Consider the following 19,689-nt stretch of genomic DNA (forward strand, 5'->3'; position numbering starts at 1 on the left):
CTTCATTCCTGATATTTTTGGTTTTGTCTTTTTTTTTTGGTTAATCTTCCTAGAGGTTTATTAATTTTATTAATATTTTCAAAGCATCAACTTTTGACTTCCACCATAAACTTTGGGAAAGAAAAGGATTTTTGTTTTAATTCTTATTATATTTTTTCTTTGATCCATGAATTATTTAGATGTTTTTATAATTTCCAAACATATAAGAAGGGTTTTTTAGTTATTTTAAAAATTGATTTATTAATTATATTGTGGTCAGAAAACATGGTCTATTTGATACCAGTTTTTCAAAATTTGTGAGACCTGATCTGTGGTGTAATACATCGTTTTGTAAGCTTTGGTTTGTTTTGTTTTGGTTTTATCCCCACAAGGTAGACTAGCACTTTCTTTGCTCATCATTCCGTTTTGCAAATGGGCTCATTTTCTTTCCTCCTGTAGTAAATTCTTCCAAAAGCCTTTTAGAGAGAGTCTCTTGTTTATATACTGCTCCCAATTTATCTGAATGTGTCTGTGTATCTGAAAATGTCTATATTTTGCCATCATTCTTGAGAGATAGTTTTGCTGAGTGCGGAATCCTAGATTGACAGTTATGTTTCTCCTAGTATCCATAGTTTACAGATCATATTCTTCTGACTTCCATGGTTGCCGTGGTGAAGTCAGCTGAGAGTCTAATTAGATCCAAGGTACTATCTCTTTTTTTCTTTGACTGCTTTTAAATCTTTTCTTTGGCATCCTTCAGTGTTTTAGTAATATGTCTAGGAGTGGGTTTTGTTTTGTTTTTAAGTGATCTTGCTTAGTATTCTTTATGCTTTTTAATTCTGAGGATTGATACCCACTGTCAATTTTGGAAAATTCTAATTTCCTGTCCTTTATTCATTTTACTATTTCTCTATGGAATTTCAATTAAATGTTTGTCGGTTCTCATTGAAGCTTCAGTATGTTTACCTTTCCTCCATATTTTTCTGTCTGTTTCTCTGTGTCGGACTGTGGCTTCTAGATCATTGATTTTTTATTCAATCATGTATGATCTGCGATTTAACAGTTTCTTTGAATTTTTCATCTCAATAATTATATTTCTTTATTTCAGAGGTTTGTTTGTTCATGTTCCTGGTCATTTTTAAAACTCTCCTTGCTAATGGTTTCAGTTTCCTCTTTTATTTCTTTAAACCTGTAAACATTTTATTTTTTATATCTGACAATTCGAACATCTAAAGTCCTGGTGAGTCTGGTTCGTTATTTATTTTTTTCTGTGGCTCTTTTGTTTCCTGGTATGTTTGTTGTAAATCTATTCGTGGGAATTCTTTGAGTCCTGGGGAAAAGATGCATTTTTAGAGGAAGAATTTTTTTTTTCTTTTACTAGGACTGTAGGAACATTAACATTTTGATCTATTTAATGTAAACGTTTGCCCTACAGTGTTTTGGCAGAGAATGTGAATTCGAGACCCAGATACGTGTTGGGGCTGACTAAGAGCCATGGATTCTCAGGAAGTAGGGTTGCCATAAAAAATACTGATGCTCAGTTAAATTGGATTTTCCAATAAACAATGAATACTTTTTTAGGAAAAGTATGTTGTTTATATGAAATGGAAATTTAACCGGGCACCTCGCATTTCTTCACGTATATAGACTTTATTTTTAGAGCAGCTTTGGGTTCGCAGCAAAATTGAATGCTAAGTATAGGGCTCTCTCATTCCCTGCCTCCTCAGAGATACACACAGCTCCCCCCAGCATCAGCATACCCCACCAGATGGTGCGTTTATGACGATTAATGACCTTACGTTGACACATTGTTGTCACCCAAAGTCCATCGTTTACAGTAGGGTTTATTCTTGGCGTTGCACATCTTATGGATTTTGGCAAATGTGTAATACTCTGTATCCACCATTATAGTATCATATGAAATCGTTTCACTGCCCGAGAAATCCCCAGCACCCTGTGTTTTTATTTGCTATGTCCGACAACCCGACTGGAGATTGTTTTCCTTCCACTGAAAGCCAGACCACGACAGATCACTTTCCTTGTCTGCTGCTTGTAGGGTGTTTATGTTTCCCCATTACCATTTCTCTAAGGGCAGAGCCTTTTATGTGTCTTGCCTTTCTTGCTCTCTCTGGTTGTCCTCCCACCTAACCACCCACCTCCCAGGTTTCCATTGAGATTAAAGCTCTCAGCCCTCAGGGGCTGGAAGATGCCTCCCAGCTAGAAGAATGGTCAGTAATCTCTCACTTCCTTTGGTCTGTCTTACAGCTTCATTCCTGATTCCTCAGGAATGCTTTATGCTCTTGCTACTCATCCATACATTTTATTTTATTTTATTTATTTATTTATTTATTTTTACATCTTTATTGGAGTATAATTGCTTTACAATGGTGTGTTAGTTTCTGCTTTATAACAAAGTGAATCAGTTATACATATACATATGTTCCCATATCCCCTCCCTCTTGCGTCTCCCTCCCTCCCACTCTCCCTATCCCACCCCTCTAGGTGGTCACAAAGCACAGAGCTGATCTCCCTGTGCTATGCGGCTGCTTCCCACTAGCTATCTATTTTACGTTTGGTAGTGTATATATAAGTCCCTGCCACTCTCTCACTTCGTCCCAGCTCACCCTTCCCCCTCCCCATATCCTCAAGTCCGTTCTCTAGTAGGTCTGTGTCTTTATTCCTGTCTTACCGCTAGGTTCTTCATGGCATTTTTTTTTTCTTAAATTCCATATATATGTGTTAGTATACGGTATTTGTCTTTCTCTTTCTGACTTACTTCACTCTGTACACATTTTAAAAGACGATTTAAAAAACGTTAAAAAAAAAAAAAGTTGACTCTCGCATTCTTATCTGTTCTGTATCAGGAGGCTTTTTAGGATCTCTTGTCCATTCTGTTGCCAGCAATGGAAGGTGTAATGTAGATTATCTCTTTCAATCCTCACAACCTAAGGAAATAGACGGTATTTTTATGTCAATTTCACAGAGAAACTCGAGATTTGGAAACGTTCAATAATTTGCTCAAATCCACAAAGCAACACCCCCAATTCAACCCTAGCTCTTCTGATCTCCAAAGCCTGCATTTTCCCCCAGTTGGCTGCGTTCTCTTCCATTTCTCAATCCCTTTTACTATTCAAAGTAGCCCAAAGTGTTAAAGCTTATGTTTGTTTACTTAGTTATGATTTCTTGATTTATTTATGCCTCGGTCGACCCGCTGCCTGTGGGCAAAGGTCGACCCGCTGCCTGTGGGCAAAGCCCTCCCGTGGCTGGCCTTCGTGCTAGGGCCGGGCCTGGCCTGTGGTTTAGGCAGGACCTCCCCTCTGCTTCGAGGGTCGCCTGAGGGGTTTAGCACAGACCAAGATCTCGTCCTCGGCTTTACTGGTTCGGAAACTTGACCGTGTCAGTTTACCTGGAGCTAATCTGCCTCTAGTGAACTGATTCATGTGGACAGACCTCAGAGGCCAGAATTCCAATTCAAGGGTATTAACTTACCCTGGGGGGTGGTCTTTTTTCAGTGACCAGAATCCTCCCGTCCACTCTCCAGGGCCTTTCCAGGTGGCAAGGCAGTGGGGGAAACAGGTCGGTGACCAGCTTGGTGAACTTGGAATCGGAAAAAGGAAAATTCAGTGACCTAAGAAAATGACATGACCTTCAGGCTGTGGAACATCTGACAAAAGTTAACATTCGTAACAGCGGAGATTCCCGCCGCAGACGGGGATAGTGAGGCGTGTACACTGAGCACCTGTGGGATCACCACGCCACGCACTGTAGGTGCGAAAGAGAGTAAGATGGTGACCTGCCCCTGGGGAGCTGAGCATCTCGGATCCGCTCTCTCCCTCAATCAACTCTAGAAAATTCTCTTATGTCTGTGTGTGGCATGCTTCAGTTAATTCCAGGCCTGGGAAACCGTGTGCCCGGGTCTCCAGGGTGTTCTCAGCACTGTGTGTACAAGCTTCTCTGTAGGCAAGCTGCTTCTCTGGGCCCCCCTCCTCCGCTTTTAGGTAACCCTTCACCCGTCGTGGTTCTCTGTGTGCTGAGTACACAGGGCGTTGCTTCTCAGCAATGACTCACGTGGCACTGGCAGGAAGGGGGGAGACACCTCCTGAGTTAGTCCCCTTTTGCTTCTGCCAGAGCGTCCCCAGGAGCGACGACAGACATCCTGGGTTTCCTTATGTGTTTGTTCACAGGGTGGCCGACACAGGAAAGCCTGCTGGCGTATTCCTGTAGTGATGGAAAACACGGAGGCTTTGGGTTACAAGTAAGACATTAGAGTTTTGGGGAACATGGGAACGTCTAGTTCATGAGCAGAATAACTTCCAAATAACTTGACACTTGACAGCTCAGTTTGCCCCAAATAGGAGGAAACCTGAGTGCACTCGGTCCATCGGGTGGCCCTGCCCTGGAGGGTCGCTGGAGTTCTGGCTGGTTCTTGTCCTTACAGTTCAGTTGAGTCAGTAGGTCTGAGGCTTGGTCTTTGCCTTCTGGGTCACCAAAACTGGGAACACTGGGCTTTTGATATAGTTCTGGCCAGGGAGTGTTTTGGCTCAATTGGGGTGGTTAGAAAGGTGCACTTCAGAAAATACTTTTAATGGAGAGAAGGAAGAAATTCACATTTCTCATTCAGCTAAATGAGGCACCAATTTAACTTTGTTAAGGCCTTTAACTCTTGGGGGCCCACAGCAGTTCCCCCGGAGTTAGGTAAGGGATGGATGCACCCGGGATGTGCGGGGTTTGACGGGTCCACCTGGGAGCAGGACCCCTCACCCAGCCTCTGCACGGTGTGTGAACCCACCACATCGAGCAAAAGCTGCTCAGAAAATAGAGTTTCCAAAATTGAATAAAAATGAAAGTCAATACCAGTTGAGTTGAGAGGCATGTGGAAAGGTGCTGCTTCGTACTTGTTTTTTTTTTTTTTGTGGTACACGGGCCTCTCACTGTTGTGGCCTCTCCCGTCACGGAGCACAGGCTCAGGACACGCAGCCTCAGCGGCCATGGCTCACGGGCCCAGCCGCTCCGTGGCATGTGGGATCTTCCCGGACCGGGGCACGAACCTGCGCCCCCCGCATCGGCAGGCGGACTCTCAACCACTGCGCCACCAGGGAAGCCCCGTACTTGTTTTCATGGGGCCAGAAGGGCGCCAGGGTTATCGAGGGCCAGACCCTTGGGAATCAGAGGGAAACTCTTTTCCACTAGTGAGAATGCTAATGGGACCTGCGTGCACAAGACACTCTGGTGCCTTCCCCAGCCCCAATGTTCTGCTAACCTCCTGGTTCCCGCTCAGGCTGGTAAACTGACTTTGTACTTGACCTGACATGAAGGAGGGCTTAGTAGAAAATGGACACAAAGCAGCTGATTTCGCCTCAGTTTCAGGGGCTGCCGAGGCTCTGGGTCCCTGGCTCCAGCTGCTGAGGGGCTGTCCAGCATCCCAGGTCTCATACCAAGTGACGGGCAGCTCCACTTAGGATATTGCTTGCTGTGTTGCTGGGGAAAATCCCCTTTGCCCCGGCTGCCTTGCCATCCACCTGTTTCGGCAGGTGAGTCCTATGGTTGGACCGCATGACAGCCTTGGGAGGTGAGTGACAGGAGAGACGTGATAAAGTGAGGTCAGGAGGCCTGGGTAACTGCAGTTATGGGAACCACCCGTTCGCTGTCCTCATTTATCAAGAATGGGGCTTTTCCCTAAACAGAAGGATGGAGGCTTTAGGTTTGCTGTAGCGAGTCCTTATTTATGGAAGAGAAGGCTGTTTATTGACACCAAGATTCTGAGAATTCCATCCTATTTCTTTCGTCCCCACAGTCTGCCTTCAACATGTAACTAAGACTCGTGGGCGGTGGCTTCCCCCACCCACAGACAAATTCCTTTAAGGAATCATGAGACCATCAATGCTCAGCAGCTGTTTAAAAGACTGTTTAGACTCCTGGAATGATGCTGGGAAATTCTTGGATTTGTGGTCTTGGGCAAGAAGGGAACTCAAGAGTGAGAAATCAAACAGTGAGAAATCAAGCACAGTAATAATCTCAATTCAGACCCAGGGGAACCTTCCTTACAAAAACTACTAGTCTGCTCCTCTTAATAAAGTTACTGCCAAGTAGCAGAGTTTAATGGAAAAAAAAAGGTTACTATCCTTTCTTCTCTGGATCACGTATAACAAGGGAGACCAAATTCTCCATGAAATGGATTCAGTCATTTCATGCTAAATGCTCACTTTAGAGACTATGGTTCTCATTGTTGGTTACGAGCCAGCGAATTCTAACAGGTCCTGATAGAGTGGTTTGGGATGCTGGTCACTTCTCCATCAATTCAAGTGCTCTCTCCCTGTGTGATATTCTTAAGCCACCTGGTTTAGCTTTGGCCATGGAGACTTGGAACGGAGTGGTGGGAACCTTAGAGGCAGGAATTCCTGGACACACAGCCTAACTTAGAAGAAATAAGAAGCAGACATGAGCAAACACATGCCAGAGAAACAAGACTAATGGGATGCAGTTCCTGAGTGTATCTCGTTCATACGAGCCAGGGGTTCTCCAACCTGCTGGTCTCAGGACTCCCTTTTGCTCTTAAAAACTGAGGATTTCGAAGAGTTTTTGTTTATAATGGGCTAGATTACTAATATTGACAATACTAAACAAAAATAAAATTGAGACGCTTTCAAAATGCTTATTAATTTATTTAAAAAGCACAGTAATAATCCCATGACATAAATAACATATTTTTATGAGAATTAAGTATATTTTTTCAAGACAGAAAAAAAAGGAATAAGGAGAGTGTCACTGTTTTGAACTTTGCAAATGTCTTTAATGTCCGTCTTAACAGAAGACAGCTGGATCCTCAAATCTGCTTTTGCATTAAACCTGAATCTGTCACAATATGTTGTCTTAGTTGAAGAATGAGGAGAAACAGAAAAAGATAATTTGCGGGGCCCATTGCAAAGTGAAAATGCTGTCCCTTTTTAAAAAAATTATTGGAAATTTTAAGAAAGTAGGGACTTCCCTGGAGGTCCAGTGGTTAGGACTCTGAGCTTCCACTGCAGGCGGCACGGGTTCCATCCCTGGTCAGGGAACTAAGATCCCGCAAGCCGAGTGGCACGGCCAAAAAAAAGAAAAATTTAAAGAAAGTGACAGCAGAGTATCAAGCCAGACACCCATGAAGCCTCCTCTGCCCAAGATATGCTGTTGGCCCAAACACAAGTCACAGTAGTGCTGATAGTCAAGGTGTGAGACGTGGGGACAGTTTGTAAATATCTCTGAAGCCTCAAATTCTGGTGACTTTTAAGGTGACTGCCTTTTAGGTGTGTTTTAGGTGCTTCTCTGCTAGGGGCCCACACATAAGAACCCAAGACTCAGAACTCTCTGAACCTTGAAGACATTTGTAGTCCAATCCTCCCTGCCCCTTTCTGCTTGCCTGAAACCTAGCTGTTCTTTCAGATCTCAGACAAATCACGTTATTTCTGTGAGGCCTCCTCACCTTGCTTAACAACAATAATCTTTCTTCTCCCAATTCCAATAATGTTGTTGTCTGTACCACTTATTTGGCACTTAGTAGATGCTGTTAATTTTAAATTAATTGCCAAGTAAGAGCTTGCTAATTAAGCGAATTGGAAACAGATTCTTTGACTAGTGCTTTAAAAAAAAATTTTTTTTTTTTTTTCTGGCCGAGCATCATGTGGGATCTTAGTTCCCCGACCAGGGATCGAACCCGTGCCCCCTGCATTGGAAGTGCAGAGTCTTAACCACTGGACTGCCAGGGAAGTCCCTTTTTTAAAAAATTTGTTTTCCTCACAACTAGCAAAAAAAGAAAATTGATCAGTGTTTCTTATTCTCGTGGATTAGCTTCTGGGGGTACAAGTGCCCCCAGAAATTATGAGTAAAATTGTGAATGGCTACGTATATGTCACTTTTTCAGAAGAATGACCCTCTCTTTTCCCCATAAAAAGGTTAATAACAACTAAGCTAGATCCTCAACAGATTGGTCATTGGGGCATTTTAAACCCAAGATCTGCTCTCATGTGGTCAGGAAGGGTCACACAGGCAGCCCATCCTTCAGACCCTCAACTCTAGAAGCAATTCCTTCCTTGATTGTGCCAGTGGGCGTTGTTTTCTCTGCTGTGTGTTTATGTGGGAATTCCCGTCATCTGGTCACCTTTGAAATTCCAAGGCGGGGGCGTCTACGTTTGGAAGAGAAGAAGCCTTGGTTTTCCTCCTGCTTCTGTCCTGTCTCACGCAAACATGTGCTTAGTTCCAGGGAAGCAGGACATGTGCTGAGCCGGGCGCCTCCTCTCTGCTGGGAAAGAGGTCAGCAAACTTTTCCTGTAAACGGTACATATTTTAGGCTTTTTGCAGGTCATATGGTCTCAGTGGCAACTACTCAATCTACCACTGTTGCAGGAACGCAGCCAGAGAAGACAGACTTGGGTAAACAGTAGGTGTGGCTATGTCCAAGCTCAGCTCTATTTACAAAAGCAGGCAGTGGCTGCATTTGGCCCCTAGGCCAGAGTTTGCCGACCTCTGATCTAATTCATGGCTCCCTGGGACCTAGGAAGTCCCAGTTATAATCAAAGAGCATAACACTGAGAAGCCGGGCAGGTCTTTCCGATCTGTGCATTTCACCCACGGCATGTCATTGTAACCTCGGCCGCAAATGTGAGTGCACAGACAGAGAATCCTCCTTGTCTCAGGTAACGGCCCAGACAGGCAGCCCAGTGACGTCTGCAGGGAAATAGGGGCGATTTTGTTATCACCCTGCCAGTTCTCATGCACCCTTTATCAGAGACAATGAAAAAGGTTATTGTTTACACCATCACAAACAAGGAGAGGGCAGGTCCTGGTGTAAAACCCGGATCACTCCCTCATCAGCCTCCTCTGTAATTACTGACCCTTTCTTTCTCTGTCCTGGGCAGAGGATGAATAAAAAGTTCACGGTGTGTGATGTCACCAGGGCTCTGAAAACAGTCTCTCAATTGTTTAAATTCTGCCTTTGCGCCCGCTGTCACTGGCCAGCGGGCCAGCTCTCCATCAGCTACTCACTCGCGCTCGCCCGGGCTTCTTCAGTGCCCCTCACCGACCTTCCTGGCGGAAGCAAGGCCCAGGTGGGAGCGGGGATCGGAGGTGGAAACTCATAAATGTGGAAGCTGATTCACAACTCCTAATGATCTGAAAACACAGATTTGCAAGTTCAACTTACACATCTGCATCTAAAAACTTGGCAAGTGCTCAGACTTCCTTAGATTCCCTTTTCTTACAGTTTCACCAAAGGCAACATTTCTGGTTTAGTCTCAGCAGGAAGCCTTGGATTTCACTGGTCTTGTAACTCGCTGCTCTGTCCCCTCGCGGGATCCATCAGTTGTGCGTTTCTCGTTTGCCTCTAGTAAGTTGCGCGGGACCGGGACTGTGGGGAGGAGATTCCGAAGCTGGCTCTGATCCTGTGTCTTCTCTGCCTGAACTTGGTTTCCCGCAACTGTTAATGCTGCCCTCCTGGATTTGCCCCGAGAAAGCCCCCTTCCCGTCACCCCGGTGCTGGCTCCACTGCCCTCGCCTGGCGTTGCCCTCCTGCGTCAACGTGCGCGGGGGGTCCCTGAGGCCGGCGGGGGCCAGCTGTGCCCCAGAAGCCGGGCAGCCTGCGAGGAGGCTGCGTTCGGACCCCCCCCCCCCCGGCCCCGCCCAAGCACCATTTGGTCCGATTGACACCTTCAGCCACGACTCTCCTAAACTTCCACTAAAGCCCATTCGGCGGAGATTCCCCAAACGTAGGCCCGGCGGAGATGCTGGGCGGCGGACCAAATGACCGGCGCTTCTGCGGCCGCTGAGCCGGCGCAGGGCAGAGGGCTCTGGTCCTGGAGGGGCGGCGGAGGGAAACACCGTCCTCATGACTCGTCCGGCTGGGACGGGGCACGGGGCATCTACCTGCACAAACCGTACTTCCACACCAGGCACCTGGGGCTTTGAGTGGAGAGGTTCCGAGGCCTCACGGGCCGGTAGGCGGCCGAGCCAGGATAGGAAGCAAAGTCTGTCCGAGCTCTTTTTAAGAGGACACAGGTAGTAATTAAAGTTTGGGGTGGAAACTCATGACACCCCCGTGCAGGGAAGCCGGCAGACTCCGCTTCTGTGTCCTCGGGCAGGATGGGGTTGGAGAGGGAAAATCGCCACCACTTGCTGACGCCGCAGAAGATGTGGACCCAGCCGTCCCATCGGTCCAGGGAAGGCGGCGAACAAAGCTCAGCTTGGATGATGGGAAATTACCCGAAGAGAATCCAGGTAGGATTTCTTTGTTATGGATGAAAATCTTGCCAATTGAAAGGGAGAAAATAAGGACTTCAGGCACTTCAGTTTTAAATCCTTTAATAGTTTAAATCTCTCCTCTCTGGCTCTGGCTAATCGTTGATTATAATTCCTTTATAAAGCTTTTTCGAGATCAGAGACTGTGGTTGGCCAATCACAAGAAACTTGCTCAGGTTAGACCACCACGTGAACTAAAGCAGTGTAGCCGTGGCTCCAGCAGGGGACCCCAGAGTGGTGATGGCAGCAGAGAGAGGGCGGCGTGGGGTAAGGTGCCCGCAGACCCTGCAAAGCTCCGTTTAGAGGAGAGCAACGGAAGCGGTTTTACTTCCTGAAGCAGCAAACAGAGCAACCTGCGCTGTTATCTGTAGGCACGTTGTGGGATGGGGCTAGGCTGGAGTCCAGGTGGTTCCAACAGATCCACTTCTCTTTGTTCAACCCTCAGTGTGCTGGAAACACACAGGAAAATTGGGAAAGCTTGACTCTCATAATCAAGGTGACACGTTCTCTTTGTATCAATATAACCTCCTGGCAATTTCAACGTTATACAGGTTACTTGGATTTTTAAAGGGGTTTTCAACCTGAATTTTCGATAGAAAGGGTTTTTGGTTTTGCTTCCTCCCTCCCTTCTTTCTTTCTAATTGTAGTTGATTTACAATGTTTCAGGTGTACAGCAAAGTGTTTTAGCTATATATATATGTATAGAATCTTTTCCATTATAGGTTATTATAAGATATTGAATATACTTCCCTGTACTATATAGTAGGTCCTTGTTGTTTATCTTTTTATATGTTCTTTCTTTCCTCCTTCCCTCTCTCCGTCCCTCCCTCTCCCTCCCTGCTTCCTCCCTCCCTCCTTCCTTCCTCCCTTCCTTCCTTCTTTCTCTCTCTCTCTTTCTATATTTTAACATTCATTTTCCCAATTGAAAACCCTTGACTAGCATCAGATCAGCATAACCTATAATGCCTATGTCAAAGTTAAACTCCTCAGAATCAGACTCTCACGATTAAATAGCTCTGGTATAAAAGACACTGTTATACAAAACGAACCAAAAAAGTATCAGTTTTGTCAAATAGCTTTTAGCTCAAAGGTTTAAAGGTATTGGAAACACAGACAAACCTAGAGTTGGGTTAGGAAATCATCGTGGTGTTAGGAAAACGCTTTCTTTCCCGTCTCTTTGTTCTTCTCCCCGCCCCCTCCCCACTTCCATAGCTCGTATCTTCATGCCTCCAAATCTGTGGGGAAAGTGTCAGAGAGTAGGAAAGTTGGGAGGTGAGGGCTGGTGTGGGAAGGGCCGCTGTCAGGGGCGTGAGGTTCAGCCTCACGCGAGGACATGGTCACCCTCACTGCACCTAAAAGGACGGGGGGAGGGGGTGGGCACAGGAAGCCTGCCCCCAGCCTGAGGACGCCAGGGCACCTGGTAACCAACTGCAGCTTTGCGAAGGCCAGTTGGGGTCAGAATGAGCGTAAAGGTCAGTATTAATGTGTTTGACATTCAGCCTCTACCTTTTCATCATCGTATTGGGAAAACGCGATGGGAATTCCTTGCTCTGGGATTGTGTGTGGGACAGGAAGCAGGCTGTGTGTGTCTCACCTCTTAAGGTGTGTGGACCAACTTTAGTCACAGGGTCAGCCTGCCCTCGGGCACATCTGCTGAGAAATTGTGACATCCTCTGTGTTATAGGAGCGCAGGCTGTGGTCGATTCGTGAGATCATCACAGAGAAGGAAGAGACGGTTTTGTGACTTTTCTTCTTATTCCCAAATTTTAGGGACACAGTATTTGCCCTGAAGGCTTATGGATAAGCAACATTGGTCTCATTGGGAATGTTAAACTCTAACATTCCCAATGGAATGGGAGAAGAAGGGAAAAGTAACCTAAAATTAAAAAGCACAGTGGGAAGCCCGGTGACGAAGTGCTAGGCCACATTCTTAAATGCCGCGTGTTTACAGTACCGCAGTTTTCAAAGCACATCAGGTTTCCAGACGAAATCGCTGTTTTCTCCCCACCGACCACTTAGATCAGAGGCGGGATTGCACGCTCACACACGTACCTGACTCACCATTTCACAGCACGGGTTCACACGTAGTCATCAGGTGTCCTGACCGTGAAGACATGAGCCTTCCTGAATTAACTTAAAGGACAGACGTCAGAATGCCTTGTGCATGGACTTAATCTGGGCAGCTTGATCAAAACAGAAATTCCTCCGTGTTAACCAAAGAGACATGTACCACAACGTTCACTGCAGCACTATTTACAATGGCCAGGACATGGAAGCAACCTAAGTGTCCATCAACAGATGAATGGATAAAGAAGATGTGGCACATATATACAATGGAGTATTACTCAGCCGTAAAAAGAAATGAAATGGCATTGTTTGTAGTCAGGTGAATGGCCCTAGAGTCTGTCATACAGAGTGAAGTAAGTCAGAAAGAGAAAAACAAACACCATATGCTAACACATATATGTGGAATCTAAAAAAAAAAAAAAGAATGGTTCTGAAGAACCTAGGGGCAGGACAGGAATAAAGACACAGACGTAGAGAATGGACCTGAGGACACGGGGAGGGGGAAGGGTAAGCTGGGACGAAGTGAGAGAGTGGCATGGACATATACACACTACCAAATGTAAAATAGACAGCTAGTGGGAAGCAGCTGCATAGCACAGGGAGATCAGCTCGGTGCTTTGTGACCACATAGAGGGGTGGCATAGGGAGGGTGGGAGGGAGACGCAAGAGGGAGGGGATATGGGGGTATATGTATATGTATAGCTGATTCACTTTGTTATAAAGCAGAAGCTAACGCACCATTGTAAAGCAATTATACTCCAATAAAGATGCTAAAAAATAACAAAACAAAAAACCAGAGAGGCTGCCCCAACCAGCCAGTGGCAGAGCCCGGGAATCTGCATTTGACCAGGCCCTTCGGGTTGATTTCGACACTGATGCTCTAAGAAACGCACTTAGAGAAACACCGCTGGGAACTTCCATTAAAAACTGGTTCGCAGAGGTCTGCTGTTGGCTAAATTCAAGTTCAAAGCTTTAACAACAGTGCAACAGTTGCCGGGATGATGCAAATGTTGTATGAAGATATATGTGTAAACATATTTTAAACGGGTCTGAGTCGATAATGAAGCCTTTTTTTGCACATGGGTCTTGGTTAATGATGCCAATCGTGGCTTAGTTGAGCGGAACATACAAACTCACTCAATCTAAGTGCTTCCTGTTTGGTGTTGCCGTAGTCCTTTCCTTCTTCAGGGTACATTCGCAGACAGAGGGATGTCCCAGCCTAGCTCGGCTTCCTCCTCGTCCCGCTCTCTGACTCGGTGCTGTGTTACTTGTCTGCTCGACCTGACGTGGACACTTGCTTTGGCAAACGACATGTGGGGGACATGGGGGTACAGGAGCTTAGGTGATGAAATGTCAGCCTTGGTTTCCCTTCCAGGGTTATTGAGACGTTATTAACATATAACACTGTGTAAGTTTAAGGTGTACAACATAATAATTTGATAAATTGTGAAATGATTACTACCAGTTTAGTTAACCTGCTGTGAACTCACAGTTACAATTTTTTTCTTTCTTGTGATGAGAACTTTAAAGATCTGCTCTTTTAGCAGCTTTCAAATGTCTTTTAAAAAAAATTTATTTATTTATTCATTTATTTAATTTTTGGCTGCATTGGGTCTTTGCTGCTCCACGCGGGTTTTCTCTAGTTGCTGAGAGCGGGGGCTACTCTTTGTTGCGGTGCACGGGCTTCTCATCGCAGTGGCTTCTCGTTGCGGAGCATGGGCTCTAGGTGCGCGGGCTTTGGTAGTTGTGGCGCATGGGCTTCAGTAGTTGTGGCTCGCGGGCTTTGTTGCTCGGCGGCATGTGGGATCTTCCCGGACCAGGGCTCGAACCCGTGTCCCCTGCATTGGCAGGCGGATTCTTAACCACTGTGCCACCAGGGAAACCCAATGTTGTCTTTTTAAAAAATCAAACTTCTCCGGTCTCAGCAGCTGTGGCCCCTGCAGTTTGGGAGATGCAGGAAAGAGTTTTTGGCAACCTCTTCTCTACTCGGTTGGGGGGAGAAAAGAGAACGCTCCATCTCCCAGATTCTGGACAGGGATTCTTTGATGGTTACATACACACACGTATATGAATACACATTTACATGCATACACATCACACACACACACACACACACACGGAGAGTGTCAGGTTCACTGGTAATTTCCAGGCTGTAATCCACGACTGTTGGCTTCTAGGAAAAGAGCGTGCTCCTCTGGAAGAGCAAGTGCTCAGTGAGTTTCACGCCACGTTTTGTGTCTCTCGTAATTTTCAGTGGGGGACTTTTGTGTTTATAGGCTTGTATGGGGGGGGCAGAACATAAGGCCAGCACAACTCAGAAGGAAGGGTCACATGGTTTTAATTCTGTGCTGATTCATCACACGTTGATATTTTCTAATAAATGCGCTTCCTCACAAAATTGCAAAGGACAGCGAGTGGAACAAACGACAGCATCCTCAGGACAAAGGTTGCGAGGAGAATGACCAACGTTAACTGCTTCTCAACCTTGGAAACATGAGCTGTGGTTTCCCTCCACCCACCCCATTTTGATGGTACTGGTAGAGGTCAGATGATGGATTTGCAGTGGTCAAGCATTTTGCATTTCCCAGAGTGCTTTAATGTGAGGGGGCAGGGAAAGTGTTGTTGTTTCCACTTTTTCCCTGTAGGGAAACCGAGGCACAGAAGGTGCAGGGCACGTCTGGCCCCGTGACTGCTGAGTGACCCCTGAGGGTGACCTGCTGTCCCGACCGCCGCCGCCTGGGCGGCCCAGTGTGTCTCTGCTGCCTTTTAAAATCCACAGTCTCTCTTTGTTTCTGTTTTCTTTTGTTTTTTCCTTGGAACTCATTCTCAAAAAATAAAATCCAAGGCTGTTTTGTTTGTAAAAGTTTCCTCCTAAAATGGACTTCTTTGTATCACTATACATCTACATATATCACTCATTATCAGACCTTTTGTATAAGGTTTTTGGCATGCCTCTTGGAAATTGGTATCTGGAAAACTGTCTTCTTTGAATAACGGATCTATTTTCTGTTATAAGATTAGGAGATTTACGTACTTCTTGTCTTCCAGAAAGCTTAGAGCTAAATTTAATATTCAATCACGGCCTTTGTATTAATTTCCTAAATTAATTTCCTCTCCTTCCATGAGGTTTTTTTTTTTTTTTTGCGGTACGCGGGCCCCTCACTGCTGTGGCCTCTCCCGTTGCGGAGCACAGGCTCCGGACGCGCAGGCTCAGCGGCCACGGCCCACGGGCCCAGCCGCTCCGCGACACGCGGGATCCTCCCAGACCGGGGCACGAACCCGTGTCCCCTGCATCGGCAGGCGGACTCCCAACCACTGCACCACCAGGGAAGCCCCCATGAGGTTTTAAATTGTGTATTTCAGCTTTATTTTACAGGCACCTTTTATTATGCACGAACGCTTTTTGGAAATAGACAGGGTGTATACATTTTGAATAAATATTTTTCGATCTGAGTTTAATTTACTACAAACACATCAAATGCCTTAAATAAAGCTGTAATATTACTTTATGGAATTGGGTGAATCATATAATATACTTTTTTTAAAGTTACAAATACTGTAAGAGTAAAAACTTGTTGTGGAAGAAATTTACTGTATAAAATGACACTATAAACAATACCAGGCTTTATGACGACGGGGAATGAAATAAAACCAGTGTGGAAGGGAATTTGGGAAGTTAGATGGAGGAATGCTACCGTTTAATTTTAGTTTGAATTATCTCTAAGCAATTCATATGAAATATCTTGAGGGAAGATCGTGTTTACACTTCACAGAAAAAATAATCTGCACACAGGATCCTGAGATTTGTCCTCACTCCAGGCTCTCGGCTTCAACAAGGCTACCTCATCATCATCGTGTGGTCACCACTAGAACTAAAGAGCTCCGCCCCTTCCTCCCTGCCCCTCGGGAGAGATCTGCCCCGGAGCACGTGTGTGGTCTCAGACGACTCAGATTCCACTCAGAGCCTTGTTTGGCTAATCTGTAAAATGGGACCATAACACCCACCTCAGTGGGCAGTGCTGGCCGTTTAACAACGTGAACGGAGTCTCATAACAAAATTTAGGACCAGAAATTTGCGCAGCGCCTGACACATATTTCCTTGGAATTTGCATTATACCTCGTGAAAAAGATAAAGGTTGCATTTTCTGTTTCATTAACTCCTGGGTGGAGCCCTGTACTCGATGTTTACAAAGCAGGTTTGCTGGAATATGTTGCACACACAGAGAGAAGTGCATTAAGTGGTAAGTGTGCAGGCAGCCGCTGGGATTTTCACACACTCAACACAACCAAGTACTAGCACTGAGATTAAGAAACAGCTTCCAGGTCCCCTCTGGTCCCCTCTTGGTCACTGCTCTGCCCCAGGAAGGGCCCCACCCACTGTCCAGACTTCTGGTTTTGCCTATTTGGGGATTTTCCACAAACGAGCATAGCACACTCTTTGGTGTGTGGCTTCTTTCACTCAACAGGATGTTTGTAAGATTCATGCCTGGTGTGTCGACCACACACCAGCCGTGGTGTGTTCATTCCTGTGACTGCGTCCACCGCACGACACCAAATGTATGTGTCAGTTCTACCGATGATGCAAGTTTGGGCTTCCAGTTTGAGGACTTTATGAGTAAAGCGGCTGAGGGCCTTCTCGACCTGTCTTACGGTAAATGTATGAATGATGAATACTGAGGGGTGTAGCAGCTGGTTTGAGGGTATGCAGATTGGTGAGCCTTAGTAGGTCCTATCAGTTTTCCAAGGTGCCAAATTTATCCCCACTGGAGTGTGGGAGTGCCTCTTCATCCTCATGGCCACGTGTCATGCTCCCTTTCTCATTTTGGTGTTCCCACTACATGGCTGTGTAGTGATAGCTCAGGATGCTTTTAGTTTGCATCTCCCAGGTGACAAATGAATCTGATGTTGTTGTTAACATTACCTTATATTGTTTAAAGTAAGATGCCTGCATACCTAACACAGAAAGCAAAAGCTACTAGAAATATAAGCAGAACTTGATAAAGCACAAATATAATGAATGGTTGTAAATATTCTTATTTTGTAATGCAGCGGATCTAGTAAACTTTAAATAATCAAAGATAAATGAGATCCTCACACATCCACAATCTCACGTAATAACCCACGTGAAGTTTGTATCCTACAAATACATAATATATCGTTTTCCCTTAGGTTTTTTTTTTGTTCCTTAAAATGTATTAAATTTATAAAATTCAATTTGGTACTTGATGATGAAGGACCTTTCAACTAGTTCACGAAAGTCGAGATTTTAGAGCCCTTGGTCTCTCATCAAAATCCAATAAAATTAGATGAACTGTGTAAAGACCCAACCAAAATGCTTGGGAATCAGGGAGCACACTCACACAGCACCGGTAGAGCAAAGAGGAAGTCGAGGGTGAAATTACAAGTCATCTAGTGTGCATTGAAACTAGAGGAACTTATCCCAAACCTACGGGGTCCAGGGAAAGTTGTCATTCAAGGAAATAGCCTTAAATACCTTCTTGGCCCTAGAAGGAATTTTTAAAATACAGGTTAGAATTCATTTTAAGATGCTGGAAGAAAAAAAATAACCAAACAAACCCGAAGGATCTAGGAAAAGGAAACTGAGATAGGAGCTGGTAATAATGGAGTAAACACAAGGACTATTAAGTCTTTGGCTACGGAAATTCAGTATTAGGTTCAGAAATTGTTACCAACCCTGTGGAGTCAGGCCCAACGAGGGTCCTCCTGCCGGTGTCGTTGGAAACAATAGAACGAGACGGAGTTCGGTTCAAAAGCAAAGGAAAGTTTCCTTCTTTGATCAAAGGACTGGGAGTCGCCGTGTTCTGGAGCCCACGCTCTCCCGGCAGCCTGTGCGGGGGGCCGCTTTATACAGGACGGGCGGGACTGTGGGCGGGGTTCTTGCGGGGCGGGCGCAGGCGCCGCCGAGCGGCTCAGGCTCCAGGCTCAGTGCCGGCGCCTCCTCTCTGCACACGGCCCACTGCGGCCGCCATCTTGAATTGTGTGTCGCGGGTGACGCGTCTGACCCCGGCCCGCTGGGGTCTGGGGTGCGAGGCGCCTGCGCACGGCCCTACAGGCAAGTGCAGCTGGACTAAGCACGAAAGGGGAGATTGGACTTTATCACGTAGATTCCAACTTATTTTTCCTGAGGACTCCCGTGGGCTTTGATGGTGACAAAATGCCTGAATCTGACCCTGGACAAGGTGAGCGGCCTGAAGACAAATGTGTCGCCTGTCTGGTTATTTTGTTTCCTTTGCTATAAAATAGCAATAGCTGGAGCAGAAATAATAATACCCAAGACAGTGTAAGTGGTCACAGTAAGGTCTAAAAATGCAGTATTGTTGTGTCATGATTTCCTGTCTACGTCTGCCAAGACGCTCACTTTGGAATACTGCAGACACAAAAGTCCACGCACATTTAAAGGGACCGTGGGAGCTCTGTTTATCACGGAGGCCTCTGCACCGCGTGTGTGGATATTCTGCAGAAAGTTCCTAAACCACCTTTACCGCGGAGCCACGTAGATGGACGCCTGCAGGGGCCGTACAAGCCAACAAGAGGTGAGTCTGATTATTTTTGTTTGCAGACACGTTCAGACTCTTTCTGAACTCTCTGTAGAAGTCAGAGGATGGATGTTAACCACAAATTTACGAGAAATTCTCATAAGGTTCCTTGTCTATAGTAGATATTAGAAAACAGATATAAAGTTGATCTCAGATAGTAGCAAGACATGACAATCTTCGGTGTGTTCTCGTTCCTTGAAATCTGATAATGCTGACTGGTCAGATTCCCAGAGCCCAGTTTCCCTGCTGGACCAGTTCTCCTGGGAAACCAGCCTCCCTGTTAAAAGACGAGACCAGTGAAACGGAACAAACGCAGTCAGCACAGTTAAGGTGCCTTATGTTTCTGGGACAAGAGGCCGGCTCCGACCATGTACCGTCAGGCAGCATCTGGGGAAGGAGGAGGGCAGCCTGGGACTCAGGGCAGCGGGCTGGGTCTCAGCCATGGGCAAGAACTCACCGCGGCGAAGTCGTTTTCTGTGCTGTCTCTCAGGCAGGGGTTTAAATGCAGGGATGGTACTGTACTTTCCTGATGTTGCGTGAAACCTGTCCGCATCCAGCTCCAAATTCAGGATTCCGTGTCCTGTTGACAGTTGGTGTCTCTAGGTTGCAGGGCTGCGGCCGCCCTGCAGGCTCTGTGGGCAGGAGCTGTGCGCCGCCCGCGTTTGGTGGTGCTGGTTTGCACAACATAGACTCGACATCTAGAGGGAAGCCTCCTGCACTGGTGCCTCTGTGACGTCCCAGGAGGCTTCCCCACTTCTCAGAAACGTGCTACTTGTTAACTTCTCTACTAAACCATCTAAGTTGTGTGCTTGAGGGTTTT

General features: G+C 46.0%; 1 protein-coding gene across 2 annotated transcripts in view; it reads left to right on the forward strand.

Moving 5' to 3' along the window:
- Positions 1-19,689, forward strand: part of SPATA13 (spermatogenesis associated 13) — a 263,660-nt gene that overhangs the window by 33,594 nt on the left and 210,377 nt on the right. The window contains exon 1 of one of the 2 annotated variants that reach the window (XM_049701303.1): positions 18,717-18,866. The exons of the other annotated variant lie outside the window; for it this stretch is intronic. Within the exon in view, the coding sequence (XP_049557260.1) occupies positions 18,831-18,866 (36 nt within the window). The 5' untranslated portion in view covers positions 18,717-18,830. Of the gene's footprint in view, positions 1-18,716; positions 18,867-19,689 lie in introns of those variants that run through there. 2 annotated transcript variants of the gene reach the window in all.

The sequence above is a fragment of the Orcinus orca genome, chromosome 18 (genome assembly GCF_937001465.1).
Source record: "Orcinus orca chromosome 18, mOrcOrc1.1, whole genome shotgun sequence".
NCBI lineage: Eukaryota > Metazoa > Chordata > Mammalia > Artiodactyla > Delphinidae > Orcinus > Orcinus orca.